Source organism: Branchiostoma floridae, chromosome 3 (genome assembly GCF_000003815.2).
Source record: "Branchiostoma floridae strain S238N-H82 chromosome 3, Bfl_VNyyK, whole genome shotgun sequence".
Classification (NCBI taxonomy): domain Eukaryota; kingdom Metazoa; phylum Chordata; class Leptocardii; order Amphioxiformes; family Branchiostomatidae; genus Branchiostoma; species Branchiostoma floridae.
In genome coordinates, this window is record NC_049981.1 from 14,597,373 (window position 1) to 14,614,683 (window position 17,311).

Sequence of the window (17,311 nt, forward strand, 5' to 3'; positions counted from 1 at the left end):
TCCTTCCAGTATAATAGCTTTTGAGCTGAACAGTCAACTTGTGGAAACACATTGAAGCCTTTGGTGGCAAGAACAAGTATATTTTGAATTGCAGTATGATATCATAGAATATTCTTTGTGTTGCTTGATGACTCTACACAACTCTTTGCAGAAAAGCATAGTGCAAAACAGCAATTTTAAATTGTTGATAAAAATGTTTTGCTTTTATGTACAATTTTGAGACACAGTGTACTACAGCCATTGGCTTATTTAACCTGTTAAGTGCTGTGTGGATGTACATGTATCCTTGCAGTGATGAAGCAATGTTTGTTACAGCACAAATTAGCAGGGAGTGTCAATACACTGTTTAAGCAGATTTTGAATAGATTGTCATAGCCATGGTACTGTTTGAGTTTTTCTTCAAAAAAGTTATTTACAATTTAATTGAAGGCAACATGTCTGCACAAAATTTGTATGGATTACATGACAACAAAGCAGGGAGATTGTGTACTCAGTAAGAATGTTTCAGTAAGATTTTTTTTTGGGGGGGGGAACATAAAATTTGTGGTGTAAGTCTACATTTAGAAAGTTTTGCCATGTGATAAATAAGACAACTAAACCTAACAAAATTTATGTTAGGTGAGGTCCTTTTATCTACTGAAGAAAAGTAAAGTACACTGTTAACATAGATTAATTTATGTTTGGCAACTGAGAGATTTCATTAATCAAGCACTTTAAGAAACCTTGCCTGGTTTAAGAAACCAGAACATTATTTTCTACCATACTGTTTAAAATTTCCGTCCAATACTGGAGAGGTTTTTTTTCTTCACAGTAAATGATACAAATATAGAATCAATGAATTTGCACATTGTATAAAAATTTAGCCCTGTACTGGGAATTTTAGTTAAGTTAACTTTTCTGTAAATTATTTGATGTATAAATACCTCTGGATAGTTTCATATTATTTTTCATTGTCGTCTTGTGAAATATAAATTTCACATTGAGTTTGCGAGACAGTAAAAAAAAAGAATCATACAGTTGACGTTGAAGCACTACCCCCTAAGAGTGGTTCCTTCTGAAGTGTTATGAAAAGTACCAGCAGATTGTTCCATTCAAAGGATGGGGTGTCTGCTTATACATGTAAGTCTAAGAGTATGTATAGTGAAATTGTAAAAAAAAAAATGTGCATTTTTTGTTCTCACTGATATGATTTTGAATGTGCATTCATGATTGGTGAACTGTTACATGCTGTATATACAACAATGCTTGGGGAATAAATGCGTTTATAAAAATTCTTAAATTCTTCATTTACTGCTAATGAATACAAATATCGTCAACTGATATGTAACAATAAGTTAGTCAATTTGCAGTATGTTTTAATAGACAGACTTTTTATTTGTATTTTGGAGTCTGTCTCTTCGGGCATTCGATATTGAAAGGTCATGGGTTCTATTCCTGGCATTCAAACTGAAGCAGCAATAAGTACTGGATAAACCATATATAATAAGAGTTCGGATAACTCATATCTTCATGAATATGCAAATGACTTTCACATCTACATAATTTATTCTTGGTTGCATACAAAGTACACCTCAGAATGTTGACAGTCCAAGTATTATCTTAGGAGAATCATGGCACTTTGCATTGATTATGCAAATAAGAGATTTGTTTACATAATTGGTATCTGTTAATATTCCACCTGTTACAAACTACGTATGTTCTCATGTATGAGTCCTATAATGGAAAACACTACATGTAGAATTTCCTCGTTACATATGCTAATGACGTCCAATTTGCAGTTTATTATGTACATCTCGTACAAATGTAAGCAGCATGCACACATAATACATTTTATATGGAACTGAGGGGCCATACATTTTGCATATTGGGAAGAAAGATTCTGGTACGGAAGGTTGTCCAAGAAACGGAAGTTCTGCTGGAGTAGCAAGGTCACATAGTAGGGGGCCTTAACCTCCGTCTTCCCAACACCTACCCACATACCCTTACTTTTAGTACCGTGGCCGATAGCAACAATTTGCAACACACTTATTTTTCTACTCAACACACCTGTTTCCTTAGGTGTTCGTCCAGACGTTATTGAGTTAAGTCTACAACAATCCGGAAAAACAAACACACAGACACTTCCAGAACAATATACCCATTATTAATATTCATGGCTATAGAAATGGGTACCACACTTCGGTTTAGGAGCTCGGGGTACATTGTAAAAAGGCGGTGGAATGAAAGGGTTGGGCTCCACCTTCCGTGCCCTACTCACATGTAGTACGGTTTATCAACAGACCACTGTCCCTCTGGCCTCGAAAAGTCTATTGGGTGTTTACTACACCCATGCATTCAGACATGTCATTGCTTCAAAGCCTTTGTGTTATCTGTGAGATTGATTGAGGTATCCAAATTGTGTTGGCAGATACTAAATAACTTATCAACAATGCTAACTAGGCTGTACCGCAATTTCTACAGCGTGTTAGAATTGCATCTGCCTAAAACCTTACGAGGAATACGACGGACCAAAGGAATTCTAACTAGTAAGACATGACTTTTGTCGTTCAATGGTGGCTATTTCATATCTGTGTCTCCGAACTGTGTCTTCGATTTACGTTTATCAAATATGAAGTACTGGTCAACATTTGTACGTCATGTAACATTACCAAACTTTCTAACATATTTCAGTCTCGTGCGTAGATTGACGGTCAGACCACTGGATTTGTTGATTAATGACAGATCACTTATTCTGTTAATAAATTAGATAGTCTTTCTTCTTAAGCTTTTTAGAGGGGATTACTTCAACTTTTAAAATGGCGGACGCAGAGAGCAACACTAAGACACAAAAGTAAGAGTCCAACAAGAGTCCGATGCGGACAATGATAGAAAGGTGTGGCAATAAAAACTATTGCCATGGCGACGGTTTTATTGTTAATAAGTCTTAATAATTGTTGTTGTAGGTGTGTTGTATTTGTATTCTATCTTTTCGCCTGGCTGTATGGTCCTGTATGTATGAAGATTGTTTTACGCGATGCATGGATGTTTGTAGGGCATTGCTGTTAATAAGGAAGGTGATCTCTTGTGACGAGTGACCATAATGTTTCTCATTGATTATACAAATGAAGTCCCCATTTGCTAATCAGATATATCCTTTAACTCGGGCGAGATTCAGTAAATACAGGCGGTCTTCATTGGTCGAGAGGGAAACAGTGCGGTAGATTCAAACTAGAGGGTACGGACTTCCGGGTAGCTCCCGGATTATCGGCGACATCTTATTACTGACTGGTTGCTTTGGGCCAGTTTTTGGCATATCGATGTCTGAAGTATCACTCATCACGTTTTGATCAATGTCATACCCTGACTTGCACACAGTGACATATAATAGCTTTTTTATGTATATTACTACACTTTTACCGGTTTGACTTAAAAAAATAATTGATTCCAGGCCATTCCAGGCCCAAGGAGCGATGCTGCTCCCGGCACACGCACCCCGCTGTGTGTAAACATTCTCTGCCAGCGCGTGCAAGCCGGACCGGCCTAGCTGCCTGTATTATGTTTCGCCCCATCCAGGCTGGCAGACTCACAGTAAACAGTCAACAGGGAAGAAAATGCTATGAAATCGGAGACAAGTGCAACATGTTTTCTTGCATGAACGCGTCGAAATAAAATACATGACATTGTGTCAACTACAAAACAAGCTACCCTACGTTATACACTAAATACGCTATATCTAGGGTAAGCATAGTTTGAAAAAGTCTATAATTTGTGTTTACACGAACCTTATATCCTGTCGTCCTTGTACATTTTCTACCATTTGCAATTATGTTTTCATTATCCTGTCGCTTGCGAGACGGGTGATTATGGAGAAATTTATAGCCATTTGTACACTCGGAACAGTCTGACATACAAGTTGTCGAAGTACAAGTAAGTTCACATGCAACAAACGTTTGTAGTCAATAACCACGACCATTTGATAGATTCGACGTTCCCAGGAACAAGTGTATGTTCGTCTCGATCAAAACTCGTAGTCCGTGTACATCCATGCTTTGGTCCGTGTAATCATATCCGGGACATCAGGGTAGGACTGGCCGAAAAAATCGGGAGGAAGAGTGTTCTCGGTGCAGTCCTATCCATTGAAAACAAAACAAAAAGTCCTGGAGCATGTCGACTTGGTCTTTTGCCAACCGAAAACCCTTGTCCCTTTTGGTTACGTCGTCTTCCTCCATGATGTGATAATGGTGAAGAAAATTTGCACGAGAAATAAGAAAACACGGGAACTTATGAAGAAACTGAGAATGCGCGGTAACTTCTCAGGGTGGCACAGGAACGTGTGGCAAAGTTTTGTGTGAAATTCCCATCAAGCGGACAAACAGATAAAGCAGAGGTGCTGGTTTTATAAGGCATTAATTCGTTGCTTAATGAAATTATGATAATCTATTCCAGCTATACTTTGATCTCTTTTCAACATGAACGTTTGTGCATTGGTTTGGATGCGATCCCTTGTCTTGTGTTTGTTGTTGTGAGTTGTGACCCATGACGGAAATGATTAGCGCTGGTGAGACAGCGAGAATCCCATATGCGGCCTCGAAAAATAATACTGCAACTGCTTGTGAATGTACTGTACTGTACACGAAGTGAATGTACTGTACTGTACACGAGACTATTGTGATATGTTCTGTCTAATTGTGATAATGGAATATCCGTGACCCACGTTTAAGACTTTACATTAGTGTTATTTTACGAAAGCCTGAAGCTGAGACTGAGAGGATATCGTCACTTTATCAAGTTGATGGCATCCTTTGGTATAGTTATACTGAAGACAAATCGAAGGGTTTAAACCACCCTGCTGTCAGGCGATGACAGAGATTTCTAAAGTTACGCGTTAAAGTTAACAGTAAGCCTAATATTTCTCTCTTTTTGAGTTACATATGGCATATTTTTGAGCATTCTAACATGAAATGCGATCCTGATGTAATCTTTGCCCTGGCTGGAGTATCAGTTACACTCGGCTACTTGGGAATTCCCTTCGGAGAACGGAAGAATGCAGATTGCAGACAAGCATGATGCAACTACGCATGCGGGGGAAACTTCCACACATGCCTACGTAATTTTGGGAATTCTTGTCAAACTGACGCACACTATACTGTAAGGCTAAAACGGACGTACAGTATACTGTTAGCCTCGCCACTGAGGCGTCGCCAAAAAGCGGCTAGTTAAAACAAGCCTCGTTTTGCTGCAATGACCCCGGAAAATGCAAAATGGCCGCCACATCTGGCAATACACTTGTTTGTTTGGGCGTAGCGCTCATAATCGTATTTCACATGTCGGCTGTGAATACACAAATCCAGGCAACTAGTACAGCTACGTCAAGTCCAGAGCGAAAACCGAGAGAACTGGTGAGTGTAGTTTGTAAAAGTTTGGTTTAAGTTTGTTGATTCAATTGTTAACGTTACCTTCGCCAAAATGTCAAGGTTTAATGTTTTTGTCTTATGTCCCTATATGTAGGTCAACAGCATATAACTAGAGTAGCTGTAGATGTACGTTCATGATATTTGGTATTTGAGTAGCAGTTACAGAAACGAAGGTCCTGTTCGAAAATGGTTCACCTGGCACTTTCCGCCGGCACTACAGTCAGGCGAGTGTGTTTGTGTGTGTGTGTGCGTACAACAGTGCTTGGATGGGGGACCAACCAAGGACGTCCGGATTGCTGTAGCCTCACGAAGCTTTCCACGCAATCGTCTTCCGGGAGGGACGATAAACGAGGGTACCGTGCTCGAGGAGGTGCCTCGACCACGTTAAACAGCATCACTACCCACACCTGGGGTACCTACTGGCTGCAAAATACACCCGATATAATTATTTAGATAGAAGATTACCCATTATCTATGTAAATTACTCCTTCATTTGCACCAATCTCCGCACGAGTTATCCTCCTCTTGATCCACAACGTCAGACGTTGGGAATCATTAAGAGCAATGTCCATTATTCTATTTTTACCTTTGCCAAGAAGGTTATGTTTTGACTTTTGAGATGTATTTGTATAGTCCATGACCTTATTAAAGATAAAGTCTTTGATAAAGGCGCTAGCCATAATAATGACTATTTGGCGAAGGCATGTGTTTTGTGGAACTCTAGTTAATATTTGATTTTCATGCCTACACTTCAAGCAAGTGAGGGTGTTTAGTGACCCAGGTGTCTCGACTTTAGAAAGCAACGCATGTAAAAGTAATGAACAGACTTTCCTTCGAAAGTAATGGCCGCTAGAATCGAAAACCAGAACTTGGGTGTTGGGGTGGGGGTGGGGGGTGGAAGGTTATAATTCAAGCTTATTTAAAGGTGCATTTGTCATCAGTAGTGTATTTTGTGGTTCCAGGCGTTCTTTGACGTCACCATCGGCGGCGTTCCGGCAGGCCGGATAGTGTTCGAACTTCGGCTCGACGTCGTGCCGAGAACAGCCGAGAACTTCCTGTCGCTGTGCACAGGAGAAAAGGTAAACATGTTAAACTTTACAACAAGCAAATACAGTTATATCTAGCTATTTCAGATGGAATATCTAGGTAGTGTCTGCGCCGACTTCACCAGAGCAATGCTTTGCACTGTATTTAGTTAGGTGCCGCAGCTGCAGTGAAGAATGTGTTCGCACACGTGACTGAATCTATGTCCCCCTCATCATTTTTACTGATTTGTTAAGTTTTATAGTTATATATCTGCCGTAGTCGGATATGTAGTTATTAAGCTATACATGTAAATGTCATAATGAGCAAAATGGCTGGCTAGAAGTTTCTGATCTGTGACGTCAGACGATCAGGACGAGGCCATTACGTCATCGGCCAGCGCGGAGGGAGAGAGGAGGAGAGCGCGAAGTTCAAACGTGTCTACAGGGTCATATTAGGCGGATCAATGTAAAAATTGACGTAAATCAACTTTTTAATGAGTAAACTACTGGAAAATAATGAATTTCTGATGCTGTCCTTTAACCCTCTAGCTCAGATTTGCCTATACGTATTGCAAAGCATGGCGTAATTGCACCACTGCCTTGTGTTTGTCATTCTTTATTAGTGTGCATGTTTGCTTGTTGTTGTTTTTTTACTTAAGTTCCATGGTATTTTGGTAAATGCATCTTCTCATTTCGGTATGATCTTTTTTCCTGAAGGGAATAGGACAAAGTGGAAAACCACTTCACTACAAGGGGAGCCGGTTCCAACGGGTTATTCCAAACTTCATGGCGCAAGGGGGTGATTTCACAACTGAAGACGGAATGGGAGGTACAAGCTAGTTCATGGTTCGAAATACGCATGCGCAGTGTGATGAATGGTGGGTAATATATCTCGATTCTTTACGCATTGCCGGGAACCTTGAAGATTGACGTATTTCCCACAATGCCTCACATTGCACATGCGCCCAGCGCACTTCTTATCGCGAAGTAGCTTATTGTAGATGACATACCACTTAGTAGTTGCCATTAGGCAGTGCAATATTTTCTGTACCTGTAAGTGGCTCGATTGTAAATTGAAGACATACCAGAATAGAATGATCTAGGATAATGTGATCATAAAGAAAGAAGTAAACAAACAAACATATTTTTCCTCAGGTGAAAGTATTTACGGGGAGGACTTTGCAGATGAGAATTTCGTGCTGAGCCACACGGGTCCTGGCGTGCTGAGTATGGCGAACGCCGGGCCTGACACCAACGGTTCCCAGTTCTTCATTACGTTCGTGGCGACCCCCTGGCTAGATGGAAAACACGTGGTGTTCGGGAGAGTTGTAGAGGGAATGGTTAGTGTTGTAATTTGAACTCCATCTCTTTTCTCAGTCTATATCTCTGTCTATAGATCCACCTTCTAATATCTATCCATTTGTAGCTCTCATACTCTGTAAAATTAGATTCTCTCTTTTCTGTTTATGCTTCTTTCTGTCTGCCCCTCTCTCTCTCTCTCTCTCTCTCTCTCTCTCTCTCTCCCTCCCTCTATCTCTCTCGTCCTGGTGAGGCTTACTTTCATAAGTAGATAAAATACGTTAGTAATTTAAACGATCGCGAAAGTAGCTACAGACGTTACCCGATGCATCTTCTCATCTTGTGTCTATTTTACAGGACGTTCTGTACCAGATCAAAGCTGTAGGTTCCCAGAGCGGTGCTACAAGTAAGGACGTCATCATCGCAGACAGCGGGCGTCTCAGTCAACTTCCTATTTAAAACAGTGTATCTCATATTTGTAATAAGATACAAATACCAACATATAAGAACTTCCCAGCTAACCACCAGATATAAAAACCTTGTTATGTTTTCTATTGCTTTTCTTGTGTTTACTTTCTATTGTACTTTTAGTGTTTGGCCGCAAGGCCAGTGAAAAGCTCAGTTTTATCTTGCCTGCCCTTGACCCTGTCATGTAGCTTTACCATGCTGGCATTTTGTAAAATGTAAGGATGGCTCTACCAGGTTTTGAATAAAATTTTACAGTGAAAAACAATCTCATGAGAAATGTGTTTTTTTCAGTGTGTAAATAATCACACTGACATGTCGATAAGGGTTAACGTTAGACATCCAGGTAGACCAATAATTGATACGTTCTCCAAAGAGCCAGATATCTTTCGCTATCTTCAACCACTGACAGCGGATGAGTCTGAATACAAGTCTATGCAAATTTAATCCATTAATGGGTATCTGTATTACTAAAGAAAAAAATAAAGCAGCTCCTGTATGTTTTTCTTGTCCGTAAAACTTGGGTAGAAAGGTACGTAGTTGTAATCTGAAAACCGTTTCAAAACTGGCGCTTTCTTCTTGAGATATGAGTTAACCACAACCCTTTAGTTAAGTTAACTTTTTAGTTAAGTTAACTTTTCTGTAAATTATTTGATATTAAAATACCTCTGGATAGTTTTATGTTATTTTTCATTGTCGTCGTGTGAAGTATAAATTTCACATTGAGTTTGCGAGACGGTAAAAAAAAAAAAGAATCATATAGTTGACGTTGAAGCACTACCTCCTAAGAGTGGTTCCTTCTGAAGTGTTATGAAAAGTACCAGCAGATTGTTCCATTCAAAGGATGGGGTGTCTGCTTATACATATAAGTCTAAGAGTATGTATAGTGAAATTGTAAAAAAAATGTGCGTTTTTTGTTCTCACTGATATGCTTTTGAATGTGCATTCATGATTGGTGAACTGTTACATGCTGTATATACAACAATGCTTGGGGAATAAATGCGTTTATAAAAATTCTTAAATTCTTCATTTACTGCTAATGAATACAAATATCGTCAACTGATATGTAACAATAAGTTAGTCAATTTGCAGTATGTTTTAAGAGACAGACTCCAAAATGCTTAAAAGTATTTTGGAGTCTGTCTCTTCGGGCATTCGATATTGAAAGGCCATGGGTTCTATTCCTGGCATTCAAACTGAAGCAGCAATTTAAGTACTGGCTAAACTTTGACTTCTCTTACTCCATATATAACAAGAGTTTGGATACCTCATATCTTCATGAATATGCAAATGACTTTCACATCTACATAATTTATTCTTGGTTGCATACAAAGTACACCTCAGAATGTTGACAGTCCAATTATTTACCACTTAGGAGAATCATGGCACTCTGCATTGATTATGCAAATAAGGGACGTGTTTACATAATTGGTATCTGTTAATATTCCACCTGTTACAAACTACGTATGTTCTCATGTATGAGTCCTATAATGGACGTTACATGTAGAATTTCCTCGTTACATATGCAAATGAAGTCCCAATTTGCATAATTTGCATTTTATTATGTACATATCGTACAAATGTAAGCTACATGCACACATAATGCATGAGTAATGGAAGTCCGTGGAGCTGTATGAAATGGCAGAAATGAGCTTTTATTCTGCTTATTTGTGTAGAAATCCATGATAGTATAGGTAGGACATGCCCTTACGACGTTACATCCAGCAAGACGTGAATTTACACAACGCAGATTAACGTTATCCCTGTCACATAGGCGATGGGACAGAGCGACCATCCATTTCACATGGAACTGAGGGGCCATACATTTTGAATATTGTGAAGAAAGATTCTGGCACGGAAGGTTGTCCAAGGGACCATCCATATGCATTTCAGAAAATTTAGGGCATGGGAAAGGGACCCCCACTTTGCATAATTTAAGCTTCATTACGTAAATCTCTGTCTAAGCTAACTTTGTTCAGTTATTCTCCTTGATCGATTATGACAAAAACTCCCTGCAGTTCCAAAGCAAGCTGCCTGAGGGCCTAAACATATACCACTTCTTCCTTACATTAAAAGCTATCTGCCACCAAACAATCCAGACCATAGCTCGTTCAGGTCAAAAGGTGCAAAAAACGGAAGTTCTACTGGAGTACTAAGGTCACATAGTAGGGGCCTTTACCTTCGTCTTCCCAACACCTACCCACATACCCTTAGTACCGTGGCCAATAGCAACAATTTGCAACACACCTATTTTTCTGCTCAACACACCTATTTCCTTAGGTGCTCGACCAGAAGTTATTGAGTTATGCTGACGGTCTACAAAAATCCGGAAACAGAATTTCAGAAACACGCAGGCACATCCAAAACAATATTTCCATTATCAATATTCATTGAGATAGAAATGGGCACCACACACACTTCAGTTTGGGAGCTCGAGGTACATTGTAAAAATGCGGTGGAAGGAGAAGGTTGGGCTCCACTTTCCGTGCCCTAGCTAGTCACAGTACGGTTAATCAACAGACCACTGCCCCTATGGCTTCGAAAAGTCTATTGGGTGTTTACCACACCCATGCATGCAGACATGCCATTGCTTCAAAGCCCTTGAGTTATATCTGTGAGATTGATTGAGGTATCCAAATTGTGTTAGCAAATATTAAGTAACTTATCAACAATGCTATTAAACTAGGCTGCGCCGCATTCTACAGCGTGTTAGAATTGTATCTGCCATACTAGGACTCCTACTAGGACTGAATACGACGGACCAAAGGAATTGTAACCAGCAAGGCATGAATTTTGTCGTTCAATGGTGGCTATTTCGAACTGTGTCTTCGATTTACGTCTATCAAATAGGAAGTATTGGTCTATGTGTATGTAATATTGCCAAACTTTGTAACATATTTCAGTCTCGTGCATAGATTGACCACTGGATTTGTTGATTAATGACAGATCGCTTATTCTGTTAATAGATAGTCTCTTTTTTCTTCTTAAGCTTTTTAGGGGCCCCCGGGATTGCTTCAACGTTTAAAATGGCGGACGCAGAGAGCAACACTAAGAGTCCAACAAGCGATACGGAGAAGTCTCCACTGTGCACAAAGATAGAGAAGCGGGTATTTGCCGCAGTTGTTGTGGTGTTTTGTTTGGGCATTGCGCTCATAATCGGGTTTCAGATATCGGCTGCGAATACACCAGTCCAGGCAACTAGTACAGCTGCGTCAAGTCCAGAACGAAAACCAAGAGAACTGGTATGTAAAAAATTGGTTTAAGTTTGTTGATTCAATTGTTAATATTTAACTTTCTTGCCCACACTTCAAACAAGTGAGAGTTCTATCACTTAAAGCCCAGTTGTCTAATATTTGCGACATTAGAAGGCAACACATGTTAAAACCTAAAACCGAGAAGCATAACTTAAAGGAAAAGCTTGATGCAAGCCATGCATTGAATTTGAGGAAATCTGAAGTCATGCATTCAATTTGAGGAAATGTGTCTTGCGAGGTCAAGTCTATTTATCTAAAGGTACATTTGTCATCAGTAGTGTACAGTATTTTGTGGTTCCAGGCGTTCTTTGACGTCACCATCGGCGGCGTTCCGGCAGGTCGGATCGTGTTCGAGCTTCGGTTCGACGTCGTGCCGAGAACAGCCGAGAACTTCCTGTCGCTGTGCACGGGAGAACGGGTAAACAAGTTTCAACTTCACAACATGCAAGTACAGCTATATCTTGCCATTTCAGATACGAAGTGATGGACGGTTGAGATCGGTGAATAACAAAATTCTTCACAAACAACTAGTACAGAATCGTTTGTCGGCCGGCGCCGCCTTCCTCAGAGCAACACCGGCTCCTTTGCACTGGAGTATAGGTGTCGCTGCTGCAGTGGAGAATGTGGTCCCAAATGTGACTAAGTCTATATCCCCCTCATCAATTATAGAAGCAAATCTTACTATCCATACCGCCCCCTTAACCCTCTAGAGGCTGAGATCCGCCTATATTGCAAAACATTGCATAATCGCACCGCTGTCATTTGTTATAATTGTCTTCATTAGCGTGTTTGTTTGCTGTTTTTACTACACACTGTAGTTCCATAATGTTTTTCTAAACGTGTCTTGTCATTTCGGTATGATTTTTTTTTTCCTGAAGGGAATAGGACAAAGTGGAAAGCCACTTCACTACAAGGGAAGCCGCTTCCACCGCGTCATTCCAAATTTCATGGCGCAAGGGGGTGATTTCACAACTGAAGACGGAATGGGAGGTATAAGCTTTTTCATGTTTTGAAATACGCATGTGTAGTGTGATGAATGGTGGTTAACATATCTAGATTCTTTACGGTCATCAAGTTTGGCATATTTCCCACAATACCTCACATTGCACATGTGCATACCGCACTTCTTATCGCGAAGTAGCTTATCATTAGGCAGTGATTTTTTTTTATATTGCTGTAACGTTACTCGTAAGCAGCTCAATTGTGAATTGAAGACATAAGGAGTACGGAATGATCTAGGATTTTATGATCTTAAATAACGAAAGAAACGAACACATTTTTCCTCAGGGGAAAGCATTTACGGAGAGGACTTTGCAGACGAGAATTTCGTGCTGAACCACACTGGTCCGGGCGTGCTGAGCATGGCAAACGCCGGGCCCGACACTAACGGTTCCCAGTTCTTCATCACGTTCGTGGTGACCGCCTGGCTAGATGGAAAACATGTGGTGTTCGGGAGAGTTGTGGAGGGAATGGTTAGTGATACAATTTGAACTACGGCTCTTTTCTCAGTTTATATCTCTGTCTATAAATACACCTTGTAATATCTATCTCTTTGTAGCTCTCATCCTCTATAAAAAAATAGTTTCTCTCTTTTTCTGTTTATGCCTTTTTTGTCTGCCTCTCTCTCTCTCTCTCTCTCTCTCTTTCTCTCTCTCTCTCTCCTTCTCTCTCGTCCTGCCAGTGAGGCTTACTTTTATAAGCCGATAGCAAAAGTAACTACAGAAGCTATCCAATATGCGTCTTCTCTTCTTTCTTTTCTCGTGTCTATCCTACAGGACGTTTTGTACCAGATCGAAGCTGTCGGTTCCCAGAGCGGTGCTACAAGTAAAGACGTCATCATCGCAGACAGTGGGCATCTCAGTCGACTTCCTAGTTAAAACAGTGTATCTGATATTTGAAGATACAAATACCAACATATAAGAACTGCCCAGCTACCCACCAGATATAAAACCCTTGTTATGTTTTCTAGTACTTTTGTTCACCTTATGTTGTACTTGTAGTGTTTGGCCGCAAGGCAAAAAGGTGAAAAGCTCAGTTTTTTTTACCTGCGCTTGACCCTGTCATGTAGCTTTACCATGCTGGCATTTTGTAAAATCTAAGCATAGTTCTATAGGATTTCTGAATAAAATTTCACAATAAAAAGCAACCTCATGACAAATGTGTTTTGCAGTGTGTAAACTATTTACGTTAACGTTACACCGATACGTCGACAAGGGTCAAAAGGGTCAGACATCCACGTAGACCAATAATTGATAGAGTCAGGTCTTTCAGGCCTCACTGTCTTTCACCAGTGACAGGAAATTAGTCTGAAGACAAGTGTATGTAAATGACTACTTCTGAACAAGAAAAAAACATTAAGTAGCTCCTGCATCTTTTTCTCGCCGGTCAAACTTGGCATCACGGTAGAAAAGTATCTTGGTACGTAGTTGTAATCTATATCTGAAAACGGTTTCCAAAACTGGTGTTTCCTTCTCGAGATAGGAGTTAATCCTAGCCATAACCATACTTGCCAGTGTTATGGTTATTTTTAAAGCAAACAAGACGAGATATGAATTAACTTTAACCCAAGCATAACCATACTTGCTAGTGTTATGGTTATGTTTAGATCTAACATGACTATCGTGTGTTGTTGGGCCACCCTTCAAACACAGCAGTAGTTCCTGTGGTCCAACTTTACCCAGCTAATCTTTGCAAAATGTACCCTTTGTGTTCAAACTGCTTCGTCATCGGTTTTGAACTTTGCCCTTACTTTCCGAGTTGATAGCTATACTAGCTCAGGTGAGTGCGACCAATATTCTTTCTTGTTTTCTATATACAACGTATTTACGACAGTGATGTTTTCTTCGCATGCGTTCAACCAATTCGACCAAATACTATGTAAAGGTTGATCAAAATATAAACGAAAACATTGATCCCGTATCTGACATGACAGTGTAATTTTCCTGTACTGTACATTTATGTCTATATGGTGTGCACTTTAATTGACCTTTGTACAGCTATATCTTACACCATGCAACGTTAAACGTGTAACTTAGTTAGAATTTTGCAAGTCATGGCAGTTCGGTCCGACAACGCAATAAGCCTCCATGATAGTTTTTGGAAGGCGTTGAATGCCATTTCTAAATCATACAGTCCTAAGGAAAGAATCTGATCAAACTTAGTTTGAAATCAAGCAGGTAGTAAATGAACCAAGGATTCATCTTTAAATTTGTTGTTCTTTGTTACATGCACTGCAATTCACTGTTCCTCTCAGCTATGTTGTGTCTTTATATATATACAGACATGATAGAGAAGAAGCGGACTAATGCCCACCCCGTGGACCCTCCTGACGGGGGCTGGGGCTGGGTGGTGACGGTGGCAGGCGCCATGGTCACCGCCGGGACATTCGGCATCAGCCGGTCTCTGGGGGTCTTTTTCGTGCTCTGGAGGGAACAGTTTACCGGTGTTACGGCCGCGGAAGTCGCGTTGGTTCAGTCCATGTTAATGGGAATGACCCACTTGTCAGGTGACAATTGACTCAAATATCGTTATGACTCAAATAAAGTTTATTATGATTTCAGTTATGTCAAAACTTTGCCTTTTTTTGCTTTCCTATGAAATCCATTATAGAAATTTTTTTTCGAGATAAACAAATGGAGATATGAATATACATAGATTGCTGTGTATTGATGAACATTCGACTGTCCTTGTTCCAGGACCTATAGCGAGTAGTCTGGGTGGGAGGTTTGGATTCCGTCCTGTCATCATGGCAGGAGGTGTGCTGGCAGCAGCAGGGTTCTGTCTCAGCTGGTTTGCAACCCATATCTCCCACCTTTACATCACTGTTGGCTGTCTTGTAGGTGAGATGGCCAAAGGTCACTTATACACACATATGTGCTTAGGGTCTATTTTTAGGCTACCTCAGACTTGTTAAAGCCCTTTACTAGAAAAATTCAAGAGAAATTTAGTATTGACGCTGCTTGGTCATCAGCCAATCAGAATCCTATTGCTTGACGGAAAGTTACTGGTCAATCATGTCTCCGCCTACGGTAAAGGGGCATGTGATTGGCTGGTAGTTTTGTCTCCAGCTGACCAGCGCTAACGCATACAAGTAGAGGGTGTTGAATAACTGCACATGGTCAACATGAGACCTTTTCAAAAATGTTATTCTCTGCAAAGGAAAGTATGGTTGTAATGCAAATCGGAGCAATCACCGAAAAATTCTGCGATTTACGTACAACTCCAACGTTCGCAACAAAACACCCCAAACTGCATATTTTCAACACCGTGATTTTTGCTCTTTGAGTTTTAACGTCTTAATCCTTTGTTCCTTCTCAGGGTTTGGGGGCTCCCTCTGCCTTACCAACATGACCATCTGCGTAGGAAGGTACTTCACCAAAAGGAGACTCCTAGCCAACAGTCTCATGACACTCGGTGGGAGTCTGGGTGCCTTCGCTTTCCCGCCGCTCTTCCAACTACTGATCGATGAATACGGGACGAAGGGGGCTCTTCTGATCGCCGGTGGCATTACTTTTAATATAACAGCTTTCGGAGCCTTAGTACGACCGATCCACCTCAAAGGTGACGCCCAAAACACCACCAGTAAGCAACCGGACCTTCTCGACCACGGTTCTAAATCTAGTCCTGTGAACGAACAAGGCAAGCGTAGTTGTAACGTGAGGAAGTCATTCCTGTCTGTGCTTGATTTAAACCTTCTAAGGGAACCCGCCTTCGCACTATTTATAATCTCAACAGGTTTTCAAGCGTCCAATCGGCAAGCTTCTAGCATTTACCTCGTCCCACGCGCGAAGTTTTTAGGCGTAGAGGAATATCCTGCCGCTTTTCTCATGTCCATTTTGGGCATTGTAGGCATGGTGGGCCGTTTGTTGGTTGGCATGCTGCCTGAATGGAAGAAATTCCGCCGTATTGACCAGTACGCGACTGCAGCGTCGCTCATGGGTGGTATGATGATGGTGATGCCCCTGGCCACCTCATATGGCAGTATGGTTGCCTGGAGTGTTGTGTTCGGGCTGATGTCAGGTGCGTACGTCCCTCTAACGGTAACTACAGCTGCAGACTTGGTGGATACAAACAAACTCCCCAGCGCCATGGGACTCCGGATGTTCGTGCAGGGGATCGCTACTCTAGTGGGACCACCTGTTTCAGGTAAAGAAATGTCTATACTCATTCCTCTTTGAAATTCATCACTTGGCAAAAATGATATCACATGATTTGGCAGAATTTGTCAGATATTTTCTTAAACATTCTGTTCTCGATAGGCATGTCATGCAGGAAAAGATCATTACTATCACAACTATCAAGGGATGAACTTTGATGAAACTATTTTGCATGGGCCAGTAATGAATAAAATGTGATATCCTAAAAAAACACAGGCTCTGAAACACGCATAGCAGACATATGAATATTGAAATAATAGTAATAGAAATATTGCCCGAAATAATTCTTACAGAAAATAACATCCATAACTTTTTTCCACAGGAGCACTGCGTGACGTCACGGGCAGCTATGACGGAACGTTTCTGCTTGGCGGCGCATGCGTACTTGTCGGAGGACTGATACCGTTCTTACTGCACATGCGCGTGTGTACCCGTCAGAATAGTGACGTCATCGACGCCGCAGACGCTGTGGACTTAGAAGAAGCAGATAACGTGGAACACAGGCCCTCAGAAGTGACTCTGTTCATAACAAAAGAAACGTCACTGTAGTTCTGACACATGTCGGAAGAGGGACATTATATTGATAAATATGATACAAATGATTTTATCATGTTATGACAAAACTGATTGTACTCTCGAACTAGTTTAGCTGACTGAAGAACTTCTTTCACTGGCCGTGACAGAGAAGACAGGCTCATTACAGGTTCATCGTCCAGAGA

General features: G+C 40.8%; 3 protein-coding genes across 3 annotated transcripts; all 3 read left to right on the forward strand.

Moving 5' to 3' along the window:
* Window positions 1-5,146: 5,146 nt before the first annotated feature.
* Window positions 5,147-9,204, forward strand: LOC118411965 (peptidyl-prolyl cis-trans isomerase-like). Its single transcript, XM_035814497.1, has 5 exons — window positions 5,147-5,378; window positions 6,356-6,472; window positions 7,136-7,247; window positions 7,574-7,758; window positions 8,075-9,204. The coding sequence occupies exons 1-5, from the start codon at window positions 5,241-5,243 to the stop codon at window positions 8,174-8,176; spliced, it is 654 nt and encodes a 217-aa protein (XP_035670390.1). The 5' UTR covers window positions 5,147-5,240; the 3' UTR covers window positions 8,177-9,204.
* Window positions 9,205-10,772: 1,568 nt separating this feature from the next.
* Window positions 10,773-13,594, forward strand: LOC118411960 (peptidyl-prolyl cis-trans isomerase-like). Its single transcript, XM_035814488.1, has 6 exons — window positions 10,773-10,961; window positions 11,172-11,424; window positions 11,738-11,854; window positions 12,315-12,426; window positions 12,724-12,908; window positions 13,212-13,594. The coding sequence occupies exons 2-6, from the start codon at window positions 11,209-11,211 to the stop codon at window positions 13,311-13,313; spliced, it is 732 nt and encodes a 243-aa protein (XP_035670381.1). The 5' UTR covers window positions 10,773-10,961; window positions 11,172-11,208; the 3' UTR covers window positions 13,314-13,594.
* A 1,088-nt stretch (window positions 13,595-14,682) lies between these two features.
* On the forward strand, window positions 14,683-17,283 carry LOC118411933 (monocarboxylate transporter 12-like). Its single transcript, XM_035814452.1, has 4 exons — window positions 14,683-14,941; window positions 15,132-15,275; window positions 15,754-16,581; window positions 16,915-17,283. Exons 1-4 carry the CDS (start codon window positions 14,692-14,694, stop codon window positions 17,139-17,141), a joined length of 1,449 nt encoding a protein of 482 aa, XP_035670345.1. The 5' UTR covers window positions 14,683-14,691; the 3' UTR covers window positions 17,142-17,283.
* Window positions 17,284-17,311: the final 28 nt, after the last annotated feature.